This window comes from Eschrichtius robustus, chromosome 3 (assembly GCF_028021215.1).
Source record: "Eschrichtius robustus isolate mEscRob2 chromosome 3, mEscRob2.pri, whole genome shotgun sequence".
Lineage (NCBI taxonomy): Eukaryota > Metazoa > Chordata > Mammalia > Artiodactyla > Eschrichtiidae > Eschrichtius > Eschrichtius robustus.
This window is the reverse complement of record NC_090826.1, coordinates 78,604,017-78,627,043: the sequence shown is the minus strand read 5'-3', so window position 1 is coordinate 78,627,043 and position 23,027 is coordinate 78,604,017. Positions and strand designations below refer to the sequence as shown.

At 37.3% G+C, this 23,027-nt stretch overlaps 1 protein-coding gene across 1 annotated transcript; it reads left to right on the top strand.

Moving 5' to 3' along the window:
* The first annotated feature begins 9,012 nt into the window (after positions 1-9,012).
* LOC137762393 (guanylate-binding protein 1-like) lies at positions 9,013-17,226 on the top strand. The gene is made up of 10 exons (XM_068540248.1): positions 9,013-9,217; positions 9,740-9,867; positions 10,761-10,870; positions 11,135-11,331; positions 11,936-12,178; positions 13,041-13,321; positions 13,980-14,192; positions 14,826-14,928; positions 15,173-15,366; positions 16,453-17,226. The coding sequence occupies exons 1-10, from the start codon at positions 9,028-9,030 to the stop codon at positions 16,567-16,569; spliced, it is 1,776 nt and encodes a 591-aa protein (XP_068396349.1). The 5' UTR covers positions 9,013-9,027; the 3' UTR covers positions 16,570-17,226.
* Positions 17,227-23,027: the final 5,801 nt, after the last annotated feature.

The window sequence follows — 23,027 nt, the reverse complement described above, 5'->3', positions numbered from 1 at the left end:
AGAAAATATTTGCAAAGGAAACAACTGACAAAGGATTCATCTCCAACATATATAAGCATGCCATTTAGCTCAATATCAAAAAAACAAACAACCCAATCCAAAAATGGGCGGAAGACCTAAATAGATATTTCTGCAAAGAAGACATACAGATGGCCAACAAACACGTGAAAGGATGCTCACCATCACTCATCATTAGAGAAATCCAAATCAAAACTACAATGAGGTATCACCTCACACCAGTTAGAATGGTCATCATCAGAAAATTTACAAACAACAAATGCTGGAGATGGTTTGGAGAAAAGGGAACCCTCTTGCACTGTTTGTGGGAATGTAAATTGATAGAGCCACTATGGAGAACAGTATGGAGGTTCCTTAAAAAACTAAAAATAGAATTACCGTATGACCCAGCAATCCCACTACTGGGCATATACCCAGAGAAAACCATAATTCAAAAAGACACATGCACCCCAATGTTCACTGCAGCACTATTTACAATAGCCAGGTCATGGAAGGAGCCTAAATGCCCATCAACAGATGAATGGATAAAGAAGATGTGGTATATTTATATAATGGAATATTAGCCATAAAAAGGAATGAAATTGGGTCATTTTTAGAGATGTGGATGGACCTAGAGTCTGTCATACAGAGTGAAGTAAGTCAAAAAGAGAAAAATAATTATCGTATATTAACACATATATGTGGAATGTAGAAAAATGGTACAGATGAAACAGTTTGCAAGGCAGAGATAGAGACACAGATGTAGAGAACAAACGTGTGGACACCAAGGGGGGAAAGAGAGGGTGTGGGATGAGTTGGGAGATTGGGATTGACATATATACACTAATATGTATAAAACAGATAACTAGTAAGAACCTGCTGTATAAAAAATAAATTATTTAAAATTTAAAAAAATGTTAGCCTTAGAAAAGGAAAATCGTGTCACATGCTACAACATGGGTTAAGTATGAAGATGTTATTTTAAAAAAATAACCCAGTTAGAAAAAGATCAGTACCTTCTGATTCCACTTATATGAGGTATGTAAGGTAGTCAAACTCATAGAAACATAAAGTAGAATGGTGGTTGTCAAGGGCTAGGGTGAAAGGTTAAGGGGGAGTTGTTCAATGGGTATAGAGTTTCAGTTTTGCAGGATGAAGAAGCTCTGGAGATCTGTTCCACAATGACGGAATATAATTAACATGTAAGTATAGTTAATCTGCACACTTAAAATAGAATGGTAAAATTTATGTTGTTTTTTAACCACAATTAAAAAGGAAACATAATAATGTAAGAATATACATAACAATTTGAACTGAAATATAGAAAACTGCACAATAATACTGAAAGACTAAAAAAGAGTTTTAAATAAATAAAGCAACAATCCATACTCCAAAGTGAAAGCAATTAACTAAAAATAGTATCTATGAGTCAGTTTCTCTTTCCTGTATCAATCAGGAAGGAGCTGGTTTCCCAACATCTAGTCAATTTCTGAGAAACTAAGTTTATACCTGCTTTTGCTTTCCATTGGCATGTGTTCAATAAAATAGTTGCAAGTTGGCTTTAATTGACATAAGAAAACCTTTTCTCATGAGAAAAAGTAGAGGAGAGCCAGAGACTTTTAATTTATAAAATGACTAATCAGAATGCTAGTATAGTTAATAAGGCTACAGCACTAGCGTGTTTCAGTCCACCTTTGCAAATACAGAGCCATGGTGGGCAAAAGGGTGAAGGGGATTAAGAGGTATATACCTCTAGTTATATAATGCATAAACCACAGGGATGTAATATACAGCATAAGGAATATGGTCAGTGATATTTTAATAACTTTGTATGAGGACAGATTAAGAGGTACATACCTCTAGTTATACAATGCATAAACCACAGGGATGTAATATACAGCATAAGGAATATGGTCAGTGATATTTTAATAACTTTAATAACTTTGTATAATATACAGCATAAGGAATATGGTCAGATGATATTTTAATAACTTTGTATGAGGACAGATGGTTACAGACTTATTGTGGTGATCATTTCATAATGTATGCACATGTCAAATTATTATGTAGTACACCTGACACTAATATAATATTGTATGTCAACTATATTTCAATTTAAAAGTTATTTTATAAAATGTAAGCAAAAACCAACATATCAATATTATATATACATAAAATATATAATTTTAAAAGTATAACTAAATTGACAAACAAAATACTTTACATAGGCATTTTACTATTTCTTCTACACTTCAAATTGGAAAAATGTGGGGTTACCTTCATATTTGGAGCCATTTTATATTTAGTCACACATAATATCCATTGAGCTTATACTCTCTTTCAAACTCTGTTTTAATTGCTGGAGACACACACATCTGTGAACACATGAGGTCCCTGATTTTATGAACTTGAATTTCAGGTAGTCATAGGGAAAAGTAAAAAAAAAAAGCAAGGTGATGGGTTGGAGATTAACTTTCATGGAAGACCTCAGTGAGAAGATGCCATTTAGCTGAGACCAGTAGAATAAGAAGGAACCAATCTTGCCAAGATCAGGGGTAAGAAAGTTTCAGATGCAGAAAATTGCTGTACATAGATCGTTAAGGCAGGAAGAAACTAGGTGTGTTCCAGCAACTGAAAGACCCAGATAAATCACATTTTTCAAAGCAAGTTAAAGTGCTACTTACTCAGAGACACTTTAAAAGATAATGGCAAAGAAGGAAAGAAAGGAGTGTACTTTATTTGTTAACTTTCAGACACTGGCTTCCAGGTGTGGAGAAATATGTTTATACTATGAGATCAGGAGAGAAACTTACAGATATCTCCCTTTCTCCTCACGTCCCTATTCCTTCCTTCAGAAACATTGTTCAGGGGGAGAAAAAACATAGTTTAAGGGTAAACAGAGTTTCAAATTTGCATCCCACCTCTGTAACTTGCTTAATGAATCTGAACAGGCATATTATTTTACCCTCCCTCAAGCCTCCTGCAAGATGGAGACAATACCGCTTATTTTGCATGACTGTATTCAGGACTGAATTAGACATGTAACATGTGTACCTCTTAGAAAGCAATCAAGAAATAAAACTGTTACTTCTGCTATTCATTTAGCAAACATGGAAAGGCAGTATAGTGAAGTGGCTTAACAAGAGGGTTTGGAATCAAGAATGATTCGGTTCAGATTATTTACAGTGCTGTGATTTGGGACAAGACATTAAATCTTTCTGTGCCTCAGTTTCTATAAAATGGTGGGGAAATGTTTGTTATGAGATATCAGTTATTTAACCCATGTAGAATGGACAGCACTGAGCCTGGAACACATGTGCAACACATGGAGCCCCTTCCAGCCTGTGCACTGGGTATTAAGTTCCAGGGGCTGCATGTTCACGAATGTGTAAGATGTGTCCTTTTCCTCACTTACGGCATGCACAAATGAGGAGCCAGGTCCACTGTAAGTGTGTCCATTATTTAAAGAAATTAAACCTAAAAATATGCTTCCTCATTCTAGGTTTCCCAAACTGACCCCCTATCCCGGGATACATTCCATTATATTTAAGCATCTAATAGACACTTTTTTAAACACCAAATTGTTTCTAAGATGTCTTTCAAAAAAAATTAATGTGAAGGTTCTAGTTGAGAAGTAGTGTCAAACCCGTGTTCCCTCCAAAGAGGATAGCTTCCAAAAATTCCTTTTACAGTTATTGAGTCACTGTTCTGTTTTCAGTGCTTTCAGTTTCATATTACTCTAAATCTGTTACAGAGGTTGCTTCACTTCTTCTGTCTGGTCTCTACAGGCAATCAGGCAAGCCCCATGACATTGGATGGGTGAAATAAAAGTCGAACCATCTAGTGAGAGAGAAGTTACAGAACCACTCCACCTAAACTGAGAAGAAAACAGGTAAGAACTCTACTTTTTCCTCAAAGCAGCTTTGTCTCCAGTGCTAAAGCAGCCTTGCTCTGAGAAAAGGAGCCCATGTTAAGATTAGTGCAGGGGTGGGAAGGGATTTTTAAGGGTTAGTTAGTTTTCTAAAAAATGACCAGCATTAAAATAGGCTGCAGCTGAGCCTAATGTGGGACACGAGGTCAGATGAAATCCTGGTGTTATCAGGTGGCAGCACATCCCTGGGTCATTACTGTGCTTGTGTAGAATTAGGCACCAGGGACATGGAGCTAAACTAAGATCTTGAAATGCATTAGGATTGTCTTTCTCTTTGCTGATGTTGTCTGTGTTGACTGGGGACACAATTAAATTACCATTGTCTTTGATACAACTTGCTCAATACTGATGTGACTGCAGCTAAGAAACTGAAAGGGCGACAAATATGTTATTTTCATGAGAAGGAAAGAATAGTAAATGAGATGCAGTGGAAACAGCTACATGACACTGTTAAAGACAAAGAAAATAACTGAAACCCAAAGTGAAAGATGTAGATTCATGAAAATACCATACTCTTCAGTCCTACATTTGAACTTTGTTTCAAAGTGGACTTCTTCTTTTAGAAATAGCACAAGTTCACTAGATCCAATTTCTTGGTGTCAACTCACTCCTTACCCCTTAGGAGCAGAATTCAGCCCCATTACTTTACTAAAAAGCTTCCTCTTTTTTTTTTTTTTTAAACATCTTTATTGAAGTATAATTGCTTCACAATGGTGTGTTAGTTTCTGCTTTATAACAAAGTGAATCAGCTACACATATACACACGTTCCCATATCTCCTCCCTCCTGCATCTCCCTCCCTCCCACCCTCCCCATCCCACCCCCCCAGGCGGTCAAAAAGCACCGAGCTGATCTCCCTGTGCTATGTGGCTGCTTCCCACTAGCTATCTATTTTACATTTGGTAGTGTATATATGTCCATGACACTCTCTCACCCTGTCACATCTCACCCCTCCCCCTCCCCATATCCTCAAGTCCATTCTTTAGTAGGTCTGTGTCTTTATTCCCATCTTGCCACTAGGTTCTTCATGACCGTTTTTTTTCCCTTAGATTCCATATATATGTGTTAGCATACTGTATTTGTTTTTCTCTTTCTGACTTACTTCACTCTGTATGACAGACTCTAACTCCATCAACCTCATTACAAATACCTCCATTTCATTTCTTTTTATGGCTGAGTAATATTCCACTGTATATATGTGCACATCTTCTTTATCCATTCATCAGATGGTGGACACTTAGGTTGCTTCCATGTCCTGGCTATTGCAAATAGAGCTGCAATGAACATTTTGGTACATGAATCTTTTTGAATTATGGTTTTCTCAGGGTATATGCCCAGGAGTGGGATTGCTGGGTCGTATGGTAGTTCTATTTGTAGTTTTTTAAGGAACCTCCATACTGTTCTCCATAGTGGCTGTATCAATTTACATTCCCACCAACAGTGCAAGAGTGTTCCCTTTTCTCCACACCCTCTCCAGCATTTATTGTTTGTAGATTTTTTGATGATGGCCATTCTGACCGGTGTGAGATGATATCTCATTGTAGTTTTGATTTGCATTTCTCTAATGATTAAGGATGTTGAGCATTCTTTCATGTGTCTGTTGGCCATCTGTATATCTTCTTTGGAGAAATGTCTATTTAGGTCTTCTGCCCATTTTTGGATTGGGTTTTTTTTTTTTGTTATTGAGCTGCATGAGCTGCTTGTAAATCTTGGAGATTAATCCTTTGTCAGTTGCTTCATTTGCAAATATTTTCTCCCATTCTGAGGGTTGTCTTTTGGTCTTCTTTATGTTCCTTTGCTGTGCAAAAGCTTTTAAGTTTCATTAGGTCCCATTTGTTTATTTGTGTTTTTATTTCCATTTCTCTAGGAGCTGGGTCAAAAAGGATCTTGCTGTGATTTATGTCATAGAGTGTTCTGCCTATGTTTTCCTCTAAGAGTTTGATAGTGTCTGGCTTTACACTTAGGTCTTTAATCCATTTTGAGTTTATTTTTGTGTATGGTGTCAGGGAGTGTTCTAATTTCATACTTTTACATGTACCTGTCCAATTTTCCCAGCACCACTTATTGAAGAGGCTGTCTTTTCTCCACTGTATATGCTTGCCTCCTTTATCAAAGATAAGGTGACCATATGTGCGTGGGTTTATCTCTGGGCTTTCTATCCTGTTCCATTGATCTATATTTCTGTTTCTGTGCCAGTACCAAACTCTCTTGATTACTGTAGCTTTGTAAGATAGTCTGAAGTCAGGGAGCCTGATTCCTCCAGCTCCATTTTTCGTTCTCAAGATTGCTTTGGCTATTCGGGGTCTTTTGTGTCTCCATACAAATTGTGAAATTTTTTGTTCTAGTTCTGTGAAAAATGCCTGTGGTAGTTTGATAGGGATTGCATTGAATCTGTAGATTGCTTTGGGTAGTAGAGTCATTTTCACAATGTTGATTCTTCCAATCCAAGAACATGGTATATCTCTCCATCTATTTGTATCATCTTTAATTTCTTTCATCAGTGTCCTATAATTTTCTGCATACAGGTCTTTTGTCTCCTTAGGTAAGTTTATTCCTAGATTTTTTATTCTTTTTGGGAGTGTTTTCTTAATTTCACTTTCAGATTTTTCATCATTAGTATATAGGAATGCAAGAGATTTCTGTGCATTAATTTTGTATCCTGCTACTTTACCAAATTCGTTGATTAGCTCTAGTAGTTTTCTGGTAGCAGTTTTAGGATTCTCTATGTATAGTATCATGTCATCTGCAAACAGTGACAGCTTTACTTCTTCTTTTCCAATTTGGATTCCTTTTATTTCTTTTTCTTCTCTGATTGCTGTGGCTAACACTTCCAAAACTATGTTGAATAATAGTGGTGAGAGTGGGCAACCTTGTCTTGTTCCTGATCTTGGTGGAAATGGTTTCAGTTTTTCACCATTGAGGACAATGTTGGCTGTGGGTTTGTCATATATGGCCTTTATTATGTTGAGGAAAGTTCCCTCTATGCCTACTTTCTGCAGGGCTTTTATCATAAATGGGTGTTGAATTTTGTCGAAAGCTTTCTCTGCATCTATTGAGATGATCATATGGTTTTTCTCCTTCAGTTTGTTAATATGATGTATCATGTTGATTGATTTGCGTATATTGAAGAATCCTTGCATTCCTGGGATAAACCCCACTTGATCATGGTGTATGATCCTTTTAATGTGCTGTTGGATTCTGTTTGCTAGTATTTTGTTGAGGATTTTTGCATCTATGTTCATCAGTGATATTGGCCTGTAGTTTTCTTTCTTTGTGACATCTTTGTCTGGTTTTGGTATCAGGGTGATGGAGGCCTCGTAGAATGAGTTGGGGAGTGTTCAAGAGTTTGAGAAGGATAGGTGTTAGCTCTTCTCTAAATGTTTGATAGAATTCGCCTGTGAAGCCATCTGGTCCTGGGCTTTTGTTTGTTGGAAGATTTTTAATCACAGTTTCAATTTCAGTGCTTGTGATTGGTCTGTTCATATTTTCTATTTCTTCCTGGTTCAGTCTCGGTAGGTTGTGCATTTCTAAGAATCTGTCCATTTCTTCCAGGTTGTCCATTTTATTGGCATAGAGTTGCTTGTAGTAATCTCTCATGATCGTTTGTATTTCTGCAGTGTCAGTGGTTACTTCTCCTTTTTCATTTCTAATTCTATTGATTTGAGTCTTCTCCCTTTTTCTCTTGATGAGTCTGGCTAATGGGTTATCAATTTTGTTTATCTTCTCGAAGAACCAGCTTTTAGTTTCATTGATTTTTGCTATTGTTTCCTTCATTTCTTTTTCATTTATTTCTGACCTGATCTTTATGATTTCTTTCCTTCTGCTAGCTTTGGGGTTTTTTTGCTCTTCTTTCTCTAATTGTTCTAAAAAGCTTCCTCTTTAAAGAATCTACTGTGGTGCAGCACTGAAGGCACCACCTTTGTTTACTTTGCCCTCTCTGTGCTCTCAAGTAGTTTTGATCTTGCCTTTTGGAAACTCTTCCTCTGAACTCCTTGGCTTGGCATTAGCTTATTCATCACCTACCTTGTCTGACACCTCTCTCTTCTTTTCAGCTTCCCCTCCCCTTTTCCATCCCCATCCCCTCCTCTTTACCCCTACTCCTCTTCCTCCTCTTCCTGTTTCTACTTCTCCTCTACAAAATGGAAAAAAAGAAGAAAACAGAAAACCTGGAAGTGCATGGCTGGAAATATAGATATTTTCTTTCAACAACTTTCTTCTTTAGTTCTCCTGATCCGTCTCCTGAGCTTTTAATCTTTATTTCATTGTCTTTTGTTCCCTTACACACACACACACACACACACACACACATACACACACACACGTACAAATACGATTTTTAGCAACATGCAGTATTTGCAGATGTGCACTTTACCCCCACTTAGTTGGAGGCTAATTTATTTTGAAGCTAATAAATTTTAAGTTTCAGAGCCCCTTGCTTCCACAAGCCCATACCAAGGTTTTGGAAGGGTCCCTAGCCATGTGTTTCACAAGGTCACATATTTTTATAAAATTTGCCAAAGTAAGTTCCACTTCTAGAATAGCAGTGTGAGAAGTTCTGTGGACCCTTATCCCAGTAAAAATAAGGATAACTAGTGAGAAAAAACACATTTCAAATCACTGGAAATTGTTCAGAGACATATATCAAGTGACGAACATTTATTCATGAAATTCTTTATTCATAGTAAGAATTAGTGAATAAATAAATAAATATTGCATTTTTCACAGATAGCCAGGATGTACAACGAATCTCTCTGAATCTTATTCTATTTTACATTTAATGTCTAGTATAAATTTTTAAATGAAAGTCCAAAATAAAAGTTTTCCATGGTAAACTAAATGGAAGATTTTGTTCATGAGGGTGGTTGAATGTTGATAAATCACTGTCATATCAATATTTTTTAATGGACTACTTTGATAATACTTCCGTAACTTTCTAAAATGTCTTTCCCTCATCTATCTCACTGTTGACACAAAACTAGGTCATGTTGGGGGATTTTATGATTCCTCCTTCTGAATGCAAAATAACCTTGTGAAAGCTCTTGATCTGCTTTGACCAGAAATTCTAATTCATCCTATCTCTTCCCCTGCAGACAAGGGAACATGGCCTCAGAGATCCACATGTCAGGCCCAGAGTGCCTCATCGAGAACATTAATGGGCGACTGTTGGTTAATCCGAAAGCTCTGAAGATCCTGTCTGCCATTCAGCAGCCCGTTGTGGTGGTGGCTATCGTGGGCCTCTACCGCACCGGCAAATCCTACCTGATGAACAAGCTGGCTGGGAAGAACAAGGGTGAGTGGCACCAGCAAAGCCCAGCCAAGTCCCTTCTGCCCACCCACACTCCCAGCGTGCAGAACAGTGATGTGAGGAGAGGAAGTTAGAGACCTGGGAGGAATATTGAAAGCTAACTTTCAATACAGTGATGGGCTTCTTACACTTACTCTGTGCTGGAAGATAAGAGTCAACTCTTTCTCACCACTTTGCCTTAATTTTCTCTTTAAAGTATAAATATGCCTTTCTGGAAGGAGTAAGGTAGTAATAAAGAAAATTAATGCAGATAATAATAAACAATAAGACATTTACTAAAATGTATGTGGATTAACATCAAGCTTATACTAATCTTTAAGGTAAAATAAATATTTCAGTTTGTACTGAATGTTCTAATTTCTCTCTTTTTCTGGTTGCAATTAAGATCAATACTGATTATGTTTTCATTTGTCTCTTTAAACCTTGATTTTGTTAACTATTATCTCAATTTCAAGATCCATCTGCTACTAAAACTCCACCCTTTCTTAACCCCATGCCCCCTTGCAGGTTTTTCTCTGGGCTCCACGGTACAATCTCACACGAAGGGCATCTGGATGTGGTGTGTGCCTCATCCCAAGAAGCCAGACCATACCCTAGTTCTGCTTGATACTGAGGGCCTGGGGGATGTGGAGAAGGTAAGGACTGAGGATTCAAATTTGGACTAAGCCCCTCATGTCTGAATATTCTCTACACTATTTAATTTTTCTTTAAATAAGACCTTGCACTTAACCACGTTTTTTCATTTCTGTTTACATGCCATGAGACCCAGTTTAGCAATGAGGGGTCAGGAAAATATTCATAAGGCAGAATCCTAGAAGAAGAGCATAGTGGTCAGTTGACAGTATTCTAATTATTAAAAGGCTGTAAGCTAAGCCAGTTAACCCAGATGCATAAAGAGAATACAAATAAATTCAACATAATGAATCTTATCCTGCGAAGAACTTTAGTTAAGGATTTAGGTTCTGAAGTCCCATACCCTTGGCTTTAAATTTAAAGTCTGTCAGTAATTCAATGATCTTAGCAAATTATTTGATCTCTTTTAACCTCAGCTTTCTGATCTGTAAAACAGATGTAATAGATCTACATTTGCCTCATAGTATTGTTTTGAATACTTAAAAGATAAGTAATGGAAAGTGTTAGGTGCACAACAGTTGCTCAGTGAGATAGATACATGTATTATTACCCTTATATTAAGACAATTGTTCTGTAAAAATAAAGAGAAAAGTTTACATTTAAATTATATTTAAGGCCTTAGAATGCCCACAAGCAATGACTATTTGTTTGCAATTATCTACCAATGATTATAAGACGGTCTAGTGAGAATCAGGGTAAACCAAAAACACTAATCAGAAAACTATTCAAAGTTCAAGTCCTACTAACAATCATTTTTGCTTGGATTTGGTTTCCTCTTATAGGGTGTTAGTCTAAAAAAAACTCTAATTAAATGAGCATCCTTTTACTACTGCTGATCTGAAAAGTGCCATGAGAATGAAAAATAATCCTGGTCCAAATGTACTCTGATTTCCAGGGTGACAACCAGAATGACTCCTGGATCTTTGCCCTAGCAATACTCCTGAGCAGCACTTTTGTGTACAATAGTATGGGAACCATCAACCAGCAGGCCATGGACCAACTTCAGTATCCTTTTCAGGTTCAAACCAGCATCAAAGTCAGAGGTATTAATAAAACAGCTGCCTAACTGTGAGTCCTTGTGAATCAAGCACAAAAAGGGAAACATAAAAAATAATTCAAGGGCAGGGGGAAAATCCTACGTATCAATACCTACTGAAGAATTGATACTTGGGTTAAGAACAAAGGCGAAACAAGGATTTTGTATATGTAACTAATATAGGGTGGTGGGCACTGTTCTTTTATGCCAGTTTTCCTTAATTTGCTGCTCAGCTATGTGACGGAGCTCACAGATAGAATCAGGGCAAAAGTCTCACCTGAAGTGGATGGGGTTGAGGATTCAGCTGACTTTGTGAGCTTCTTTCCAGACTTTGTATGGACACTGAGGGATTTCTCCCTAGACTTGGAGGCAGATGGACAATCCATCACAGCAGATGAGTACCTGGAGAATTCACTCAAGCTTAAGAAAGGTAAAGGGAACTTAGAATTGGTAAATGGGATGACAAAACACTAAAAACTATCGTTCTTTAGTTTTCTATCAACAGTTTTCTTATATTTATAGTTTCTATTTCTTTTCGGGGCGATTACTAAAAATTAACACTTGTTTACTATCTGAATTAATAGATTTGATTTTATTTACTCCCTGTTTTAAGAACAGGTTTCATTTCTTTCACGTTTCCCTGTGCTGTGATTAGACTTACATTATATCCCTGCTTAGGGCTTGTGGTGCTGTAATTAATCAAAGAATATGGAGTAGAACAGGTAATTTATTTGAAGAAAATAAATAAAAGCATGAACCGTGCACTAGTCTAGGGGTTGGCAAAGGATGGCTCACAGGCAAATAATGTCCAATCCAGCCTGCCAGCTGATTTTGTAAATAAGGTTTTATTGGAATAATGCTATGCCCATTCATTTATAGACTGTCTATGGCTGCTTTCATGCTACAGTAGTAGAATTGAGTACTTGGAAAAGAGACCATCTGGCTTGCAAAGCCTAAAATATTTACTGTTTGGCCCTTTACATAAAAAGTTTGCAAGCCCCTATATTAGGCAAATTCTTTTTATCTTCTTCCAGGTACCAGTCAAAAAGATAAAAATTTTAATCTGCCTCGACTCTGTATCCGGAAGTTCTTCCCAAAGAAGAAATGCTTTATCTTCGATCGGCCCACTAACAGGAAGAAACTGGGCCAGCTTGAGAAACTGTGTGATGATGAGCTGGACTCTGAATTTGTGCAACAAGCTGCAGTCTTCTGTTCCTACATCTTTAGAAATTCCAAAACTAAAACCCTTTCAGGAGGCATCAAGGTCAATGGACCTCGTGAGTCCTCTTCCCAGTCTTTACTCTCACTGTTAAGACTAAAAGACAGTGTAATAACATCCACCTAGCTTCGGCTTTGAAAAATGCACATCTACTGCTATTATTGTGTTAAGTTCTAGATGGCACCAACACTTCTAACAGGTTTTATTAGTCACATTTCTTAGGTGAGGAAAGATAGAAAAGGCCAAAGGAAAATAGCTCTAAAAGCTTAAAACTGTCCTAGTAAACTGGACCTGCCCTGTCCAATATGGTTGTCACTAGATAAGTGCAGCTATCTAAATTTAAATGTAAACTAATTAAAATTAAAGAAATTTAACATTCTGGTCACACAGCTGTGTCTCAAGGGCTCATACTCCACATGTCTAGTGGCTACCACACTGGACAGCACATATAGAATACTTCCATCATCACAGAAAGTTCTTCTGGACAATGCTCTGCTAGAATAAACAAAATGGAGGACTCCTTTTGATTTGTTACACAAATATTAATCGAATGTTTCCCACGGACCTACCAGGGCTGATGATACAGACATAAATGAGAGAGATATGGTTTCTGTCCTAACAATGCTTGGGGGTGAAGTAAATGTACTCAATTAACACAGGCCTAGGCTATCTAGAACAGAGGTTCTCAACCTTTGATGTGCATATGTACCACCTGAGGCTCTTGCCAAAGACGAGGGTCTAAGTCAGTTGAACTGGGGCAGAGGCTGAGAGTCTGCACTTTTAGCCAGTTTTCAGGTGATACTGAGGACATTGATGCTGTAAGGCAAATGGTTGGTAATAGACATCATCAGAATTGCATGGAATAGAAAGTTTCCTCACTCCTCCTACAATAAACATCATCATTTGTTCTCTATTTGTAGGTCTAGAGACCCTGGTGCAGACCTATGTCAATGCCATCAATAGCGGGGATCTGCCCTGCATGGAGAATGCAGTCCTGGCCTTGGCCGAGATCGAGAACACAGCTGCAGTGAAAAAGGCCATTGCCCACTATGACCAGCAGATGGGCCAGAAGCTGCAGCTGCCCACGGAAACCCTCCAGGAGCTGCTGGACCTGCACAGGACTATTGAGAAGGAGGCCATTGAAGTCTTCATGAGGAGGTCCTTGAAAGATATAGACCATATATTTCAAAAGGAATTAGCGGTAATTTTTTTCTTAAGTTTATACAGATTAGGCTCTTGGAAAGTAAAGTACTACTAGAAAATGAAATGGGTGCTTATTTTGAGAAAAGCAATTTTTACTAGACTTTTAAATGGTGACAAACACTATTTGTTATTATCATAAGAAGAACCAATTTTATTATGATATACTTTATTATGGTGCATTGAAACTTTTTTCTTTCATGAATAAACTAATATTCTTCCCTATAATTTCATTACATACATATAAGTAACAATCAGAGCTTCTAATCAAATTCCATGCTCATTGTTATCAGGCTGATTGGATATTTTGGCCAAAAGCAAAGAAAATTTTAGCCTTAGTTATCATGAGCAGGCTTATGCTGAACCACATTTATTGCATATGCAATCACTGGTCCAGTTTGAAAAGCAGGAGTTTATCTCCAAAGGTGTAGTATATAGCTAGTAATCTCTGCTCTGAAGGTCACCCCCATGGTGAAAGGGACCTTTGTAGAAAGTCAGGATCAGCAGGAAGGATATGGTGTTGCTGAGTGCCTGTAAGTTCTTCTAGGGGGTCACAGACCTTTTATATTTTTATTTTTTTGAGAAGACTTTCCAGAAATTCTGAGGTCAATTTAACATCTTTTCACTATTCTTTTTACTTCCTATTTTTTACATTAAAGGCCCAGCTAGACAAAAAGCGAGATGACTTTTGTAACAAGAATCTTAAAGCATCATCAGATCATTGCTCAGCTTTACTTAAGGATATTTTCAGTCCTCTAGAAGAAGGTGTGAAAGAGGGGATTTATTCTAAACCAGGAGGCTATCGCCTCTTCATTGAAAAGATACAAGAGCTGAAGAAAAAGTATCTTCAGGAGCCCAGGAAGGGAATACAGGTAACCAAAATTGATTCTGGGAAGTTGCTGACGTGTTCCTTGAAACAACATGACCAAGCGTATTGCACACAGATGCGCAATTACAGGACTGACAGCATTCATACTCTCATCTAATAAACACATACAGGGAGCCTGTTATACCAGATATATCCTATGTGCTCATCCAAAAGAGTGCACTCAATTAACAACTGAGTTACAAATTGGATTATCAGATGTATCCAAAATTTCAAATAATGTCATCATTTATCTCTCTGCATGGTCCTCCCCTCAACCTCACACTTCCCTCCCTCCATCCCTTTTTCTGATCTGCTTTCTCAATGATGGCTTCATTCTCCAACAAGTTCACCCCATATGAGACCACAGTACCAACAGCTCCAAAATTAGAGCCCTCAGTCTAAAAGAACAGAGAATCACTATTTATATCTATATCAATCCCTTATAAAGGATTCTGCTCAAGAAGCTGTCATGCTTGGCCAGCCTGGAGCATGTGCTCACCCCAGTGACAGGGAATCTTGACTACCAGGCATGCCAGGACCAAGAGGAGCAATTCCTAGAGGGAAAGATGGTGGGAAAATAGGAATAAGTGCTTACAGCCATTTCCTATTACTAACCCCATTTTTTTCTGGGTCCTAGGCTGAAGAAATTCTTCAGGAATATTTGAAGTCCAAGGAGTCTGTGAGTGGTGCAATTCTACAGACAGACCAGACTCTCTCAGAGAAGGAAAAGTTGATTGAAGGTGAGGAGCGAGTCAAGAGACTAGACAGCCTTGAAAGCGCTTAAAAGTTCTAATTAATTCGGCTGGGTGAACCTAGGATCCTTAAACTATAGCAAGATGAGAAAAGATGCCTCTTACTCACTAAAGTCATTTTTGAGTAGGGCATACACAGTCAGTAGCAACAGTGACAGGTTAAGTGTACATGGAAGAAAGAAGCAACATGGTCACCCACATTCATTTTTCTTTTTCCTTTTCCTCCTGACAGTGGAACGTGTGAAAGCTGAATCCGCACAGGCTGCAGCAAAAATGCTGGAGGAAATGCAAATAAAGAATCAGCAGATGATGGAACAGAAAGAAAAGAGTTATCAGGAACATGTGCAACAACTGACTAAGAAGATGGAGAGAGATAGGGCTCAGTTGCTGGAAGAGCAAGAGAGAACTCTCTCTCTCAAACTTCAGGTATTTAATTGCATCACCTTGAGGCTCCTGTTATTCTGTTTTCTCTCCACACTCCCTGTTCACAAACTTGGCATGGCAGTGAAAACATGAAGCCCAGAAAAGGACCTTGCTTGCCCACTTGTACTTTTCAATCCCTATCTGCCAGCCTGAACTGGCCCCTACAATGTCTGGTTGTTAAAAGATTTTATTTGCAGTTATGCCACACCCAGTCCATTATCACTATATCTGCCAATCATGGTAGCTATTATCTGCTAGACATTATAAAAAAGTCTTATCCATATCTCTTGCTTAGTACTATACGAAGCAAGAGCTGCTATGTCCATATTACTTAGGAGACGAAACAGAGGTTCAGACAAGACTAAATAGTTTTTATAGGGCCACAATGCTAGGGAAGATATCTGAACAGTCTTCACCAGTTAGAGGAATCCATGAATTTTTCTTCTGTCACAGCTTTTAGCTCTAAGAGAACCTTCATAAGCAGAAGGACTCAACTCTCACACCATTGTGTCAGTCTATCACTCCTACCTGTTTTCTTTGTCGTGCTCCTAGTATGTGTTGAGTTGGGAATTATGTGCAGAAATCCAGTATGGTCTGTCTGGGGCCCTGATTCCCTTACCTGTATTTTGCTCCCCCTGCCACCAAGTTGTGGAAGCTTAGATCAAATTCCCTGATCTGAGATTCAGATACTGCATCAGATTTTGAAAATTCTTCATTTATTGTGTGTGTGTTGTGTGTGTGTGCATAAAAAAACATAATGCATAGATAAGATCTGAAGCCAGACATTTCATTAAGATTGCCGACAAAGGTTGTGTACAATTAATGGAACAAAAAAATTAATACTGGTAATTTAGGTTCATCAACATATTGGGAGATATAAGTCCCAAATCTTTCTTGACTCAAGGAGACTCAGAAAAAGTAATCACAGAGCTAGAAGGCCCAAGAGAAAGTATAATGAAATTAATGGTAGAGAAAATTTCAAGAAGAAATTAAATATTTTTTAAAAAATCTATGAATGTAGAAACTAGAAAGAAGTTAGGGATTTACTTAATGTGACACGTTATTCAGTCTCCATTTGTACTTTTTTAGGAACAGGCCCGACTACTACAGGAAGGATTCCAAGAAGAGAACAGACGACTTCATAATGAAATACAGAATCTCCAGAAGAAGATGAACAAACCAAGGCAGCAATGTTGCCTAAGCTAAAGAACTAAAAAATAGAGCTTTCCTGGTCACTCTTATCAGAGGCATTACTCAAGCAGTTTAAAATTAAGAAAAATGTCACCACACTTGATAATATTTAGATTTCACAGTTTTATTATACTAAATATTCGCAAAGACATGCAGTACTATAATTGAAATCATGTCCATCTTCCTCACAATATTGTAAACTGTGTAACAAGATGCATTTTACCTCTGTGCCAACCCAGGAGGTATCATAACCTGGTACCACCCAGGAGCTTCTTCTTCCAGATGACTATGAGTTAGACAAGTGGATACTGAGCAAAGTCTTAGGTTAAAGTCTTGGGACATAGTTGGTCATGGGTTTGGCCAAGTGCACCACAAGTTCCAATATCAGGGACAACCATTCTAGCTTCTTAGTGAAGACAGTATACAGTGTCCCATTGTTTCAAGACTGCATATTCTGTCAGCAATGATGTGATTCCTGGACACTGGGAATGGGCAATGCTTACTGGTGAATTCCAAGCTAAAGCAAATCACCTTATATAGTGATCTAGAAGCTCTACAGAATTTCCATAGGAAGATGGAAGAAACCATTAGCATGAGTATCAGTTGGATCATAAATAAATGGGCTAAAGAAGGAAACTTTCCCTTCTTGCTCAGTTCAGATTATAACTTTAATGGGACTCTTTAGAACTTTAGGTAAGTGACCCTGGACTAAACATAGTAACATGATGACAATTATACATTGTGTGTTTGTAGCAATTTATAATTTGCAAAGGTGAACTTGAAATGATGACTGATAATGTGTTAGAAAACTGAGCTAAATTAATTATTAGATCATTTATAACCCTATAGTTTAGGCTATCTTTTCCCAATTCTTAAGAGTCATACTTGAAAGCCTGCTTATTTTCCCCCAAGAGAATATGGGTTGTTTTTTATTTTTTTTGACCAGTAAAGTAATGCTCTTGATATTACTTAGTATAGACTTTATCACAATTGTCAAAAGCCCTAGGTATGTGGTTGAAGTTTCTTAAAGCAATTGAGAATTATTTTCAATCTGGAAATAAATTATGCATCACTGAACTTTACATTTCTGATTTTTTAAAGTTTTTCACCAAAAAAATAAGGTTCTAGTTTATATAGCCAAGGTTGGCTAACTTTTCTGTACAAGATGGGATAGTAACTATTCATGGCTTTGTGAGCCATATGGTCTCTGACTCAACTACTCAACTCTGCCATAAAGCAGCCATTGATGATACATAAATGGGTGGGCATGGCTATGTTCCCAGAATGCATTGTTTTCAAAAACAGGTGGCACTCAGAAGCCATAGTTTGCAGACCCTTGCTTTATATAATAGAAACAACTCTCAGAATGGAAGAAAATATTTGCAAACGAAGCAACTGACAAAAGATTAATCTCCAAAATATACAAGCAGCTCATGCAGCTCAATATCAAAAAAACGAACAACCCAATCCAAAAATGGGCAGAAGACCTAAATAGACATTTCTCCAAAGAAGATATACAGATGGCCAACAAACACATGAAAGGATGCTCAACATCACTAACCATTAGAGAAATGCAAATCAAAACCACAGTGAGGTATCACCTCACACCAGTTAGAATGGCCATCATCAAAAAATCTACAAACAATAAATGCTGGAGAGGGTGTGGAGAAAAGGGAACCCTCCTGCAGTGTTGGTGGGAATGTAAATTGATACAGCCACTATGGAGAACAGTATGGAGGTTCCTTAAAAAGCTAAAAATAGAACCACCATATGACCCAGCAATCTCACTACTGGGCATTATACCCTGAGAAAACCATAATTCAAAAAGAGACATGTGCTACAATGCTCATTATTAATAGTTCATTATAAATAGTTCAAGGCACTATTTACAATAGCCAGGACATGGAAGCAACCTAAATGTCCATCAACAGATGAATGGATAAAGAAAATTTGCTATATATATATATATATATATATATATATATATATACAAAATGGAATATTACTCAGCCATAAAAAGGGATGAAACTGAGTCATTTGTAGTGAGGTGGACGGACCTAGAGTCTGTCATACAGAGTGAAGTTAGTCAGAAAGAGAAAAACAAATACCATATATTAATGCATATATATGGAATCTAGGAAAATGGTACTGATGAACCTAGTGGCAGGGCAGGAATAGAGATACAGATGTAGGTAATGGACTTGAGGACACATGGGGGGAAGGGGAGGCTGGAAGAAGTGAGAGAGTAACATTGACATGTATACACTACCATGTGTAAAATAGATAGCTAATGGGAAGCTGCTGCACAGCACAGGGAGATCAGCTCGGTGCTTTGTGACGACCTAGATGGGTGGGATGGGGAGGGTGGGAGGGAGGGGATATATGTATACATATAGCTGATTCACTTTGTTATACAGCAGAAAATAACACAACATTTTACAGCAATTACAATCCAATAAAGATGTAAATAAATAAATAAGATTTAAAAAGTACAATGAGATATCATTTCTTACCTATTAGATGGTTACTGTTTTTTAAAAACCTGAAAAGATTACAAGTGTTGGCGAGGATGTGGTGAAATTTTAACCCTCAAACACTGTTGGTAGGAATGTAAAATGGTGCATCAGCTACGGAGATAGTGTGGGTGTTCCTCACAAAAATTAAAAATAGAACTACTGTATGTTCCAACCATCCCACTTCTGGGTATATATGCAAAAGAGTTTAAATCAGGATCTCAAAGAGATATCTGCATTCTCACTTTCATTGTAGCATTATTCACAACAGCCAAGATATAGAAACAACCTAAGTGTCCATCAACAGATTATTGGATAAAGAAAATGTGATAGATACATACAAGGAATATTATTCAGCCTTAATTAGGAAGGAAAGTTTGCCATTTGCAACGTGAATAAACCTGGAGGACATTATGCTAAGTGAAATAAACCAGTTACAAAAGGACAAATACTTTATGACTTCACTTATATGAGGTATCTAAAATCATCAAACTCATAGAAACAGAGAATATAATAGTGGTAGGCAGGGAGTTGGGGAAGGGGTGAGAATGGGAACTTATTGTCCAAAGGGTATAAAGTTTCAGTTATGCTAGATGAATAAGTTCTTGAGATCTGCTGTGCAACATAATGCCTATAGTTAAAAGTATGCTATTGTGCATTTTAAATGTGTTAAGAGAGTAGAACACATTTTTAGCGTTCTTATGGCAAACAAAAAGGGAGGTGGGGGGAGGTTATGGGAGGTGTTGGAAATGTCAACTACCTGGATTGTAGAGATGGTATCATGTGTGTTTGCATATGTGCAAACTCATCAAATTTTACATTAAATGTATGTAGCTCTTTGTATGTCCATTATACCTCAATAAAACCATTTAAAAACTTTTGGAAAACAATTCTACAAGCCAGATGGTCCCTTATGAATGGTGAATTTTATCAAGCATTTAAAGAAAAAAACGACACCAATTCAAAATGGAAGAGGAAAGATTTCCTGACTCATTCTACAAGGGAAGCATTATTCTGATACCACAATCAGACAAAAACAGTACAAAAAACAGAAAACTACAGACCATTATCCTCATGAAAATATATGCAAAAATCCTCAACAAAATATTAGCAAGTCAAATCCAGCAATACATAAACATAATGCATCTCGACCAAGTGGGGTTCCTTCTGTGAATGCAAGAGTAGTTAAAAAATCAATTAATGCAATTCGCCCTACTTAAAGTCTGAAGAAAGAAAACCACTTAATTATATAAATAGATGCAGAAAAATCTTGACAAAACACCTATCATGATAAAACTCCCAGCAAACTAGAGTAAAAATGAACTTCTTCAAGCTGATAAAAGGCATCTATAAAAAACCTATAGCTAACATCATATTTAATGATCAAAAACTGAGTGCTGGGCCCCTACTAAAGGAAAAAGCAAGGATGTCTGCTCTCACCAGTCTAGTTCAACGTTATACTGAAAGTCTTAGCATAATATAGCAAGAAAAAGAAATAAAAGGCATATAGATCAGAAAGGATAAAATAAAACGTCCTTATTTTCAGACAAGATCATCCATATAGAAAGTCCCAGGAAATCTACCTCTTAGAAATAATAAGTGAGTTTAACAAGGTTGTAACCCACAAGATCAACACACAAAAATCTACCTTCAATTGTATTTCTATATACAAGCAATGAACCACAGTAGACCAAAACTGAACAATTAATACCATTTACAATAGCTACCAAAAATGAATACTTAAGGCGTAAATCTAACAAAACATGTATAGATGTTGAAAACCAATCTAAGACCAAGAGATTATAGGATCGATTCCATCTCCCTAGTTGTTTTCACAATGACCCTTCCACTCTCTGAAGAGTAGAAGGTTTAAGACGCTTTTTCTAGAGTTAACCCTGACAAAAGCATGTGCCTAACATTGGTTAAGTTCAAATGAGCTTAACCAATGGACTAGAAATACATCCATTGTTGCATTGGGCTTTTATCCAAACAGAAAGAGGAAAAAATATGGGCAGGAACTCAGAATGCCAAATAATTTGCCTATCATATACAAACACACATATCCCACTCTTCCCATCCACTGGGAGGTCCTTGACAGAGAGTCAGTCATAGAACACAAGACAGGCAAACTCACCCAGTTTTTATTGTGGAGATTTTTTTCCAACCTAACTCCAAAACGATCCCCCTATTAAGTTAAATGAGACTACCTGGAAATCAGCAATTGCTCAGACTAAAGGGAATCATCTATTCAAAAGATTTGTACTCTGCCAAGGACTGAGAAACACAGTTGAAGTCTCTCTCTTAAGGAGCTAACAGTCTAATGGTGAATACAGATATTAAACAGATAAATGCAGGAAGTTAAATACCCAGGAAACGGAGGGGAGAGGATTTCTATGATTTAGGAAGGAGTTGATCTAATCCACCTATACCAAGATATCTTGAGATGATGCCTTAATATGTCTTAACCATGTTTCCCCTTATCAATCAATTAGTAGGAAAAAAAAATCCAAATTGGGAGGGAGAAATAGGAAGAGAGACAAACTGAGGAAACAAAGCGTCTATCACCTGGCCCCCAAACATAACATGATAATAGTGTATCATGCACTCAGCTTCTCTTTTTCAGGCGATTGGTGAAAGAAATGAAGAGAGCAATGAGCTCCATCTAGTGGCCAATACAAGTATTTTAATTTTTCTTCACAGTATTTTATCACTACCTGATATCACCTAAATTTGTTCATATTTATTGCCTGTCTCCCTCAGTAGAATATAAGCTCCACGTGGGCAGAAACTTTCTCTATTTTGTTCATCATGGAATCAGCAGGATCTAGAAGGCCGTCAGGCACATAGTAAACCCTCCATACAGTAAGTATTTTTAAACACATGAATGATTATCTTATATACAGCATTTATCATCCCAACCGCATTCCTGATGCTTTTCCCTGAAAGTTTACCATTTGATTATCTAAAGTCATATTGAATGTTTCTAGAATTTGATGGTTATTTGTATTCTTGTACTATTTAGAAAGGAATCTTCTCCTTTCTCCCCACAAAGGATTTCGTCATTATCCCTTCTTTAGAGACCTAGAGAACCTGGTGTCAATTTATGTTCCTGCCACTGCTTTGGGGATCTACCTGGCATAAAGCATGCAGTACTGACTTTGGACCAGCAGCAGTGCCAAAGGGACACTGCACACCACAACAAATTGAGGGAGCAAAGGTCAGTAGCCATAGAGATCCTCCAGGAGCTGAGAACCTGCCTAGAGGGCTCTGAAAGCTGAAAAGCTCCAGTGTGAGCCACGAATTCCAGAGGTAAAGTCAGAATGATAAAGGAACACAACACCTTCCTGAGAAGAGCAATTTCTACCAGGTTCTAAGGCAGTGATACTTACTTGTGTAGCAGCATTTTTTAACACACATTAGCCAGAAGCCACAACCTAATTCATGTTTTGGAGGGCATAGTACTTGTCAGTGTTTCCACAGCACAATTTTTATTGTTATATGTTACATATGGAACCCATGTTTTGAATGAATTTTTTCTAACCAACTGATTTGTAAAGTCAAAATTCATTTTCTCTTTTAAAAAATTGTTCAAAGACTGTGAAGCCTTTCTCATATTGAGTAACCAATACTAACAGTTGAATTGGTATAAATCCAGCCAAATGTGTATGTGAAAAGATACACAGGCAGGCGAACAGATAGATAAATAGATACACAGTTATGCTGGGCAAACTTTCTGTGGGCAAATGAACAATTTCTACTACAGTTTTTGAAATATTTAAGCTAAGGTTTGTACAGCTATAATTACCTGGTTGAAAAGCATTAATTTACAGTAATAATACATACGCATACTCAAAATATTCCATTTTAAATAGCTACATGAGGCTGAAAACTAAACATAACTTTTTTTTTTATACAGCAGGTTCTTATTAGTTACCTATTTTATACATATTAGTGTATATA

Bases quoted from the DNA above. Each gene is read 5' to 3' on its own strand.
- LOC137762393 (XM_068540248.1), top strand. From the start codon at position 9,028: ATGGCCTCAGAGATCCACATGTCAGGCCCAGAGTGCCTCATCGAGAAC. The intron at 9,868-10,760 runs GTAAGGACTGAG...TCTGATTTCCAG, and splicing joins GCCTGGGGGATGTGGAGAAG to GGTGACAACCAGAATGACTC. The intron at 11,332-11,935 runs GTAAAGGGAACT...ATCTTCTTCCAG, and splicing joins TTCACTCAAGCTTAAGAAAG to GTACCAGTCAAAAAGATAAA.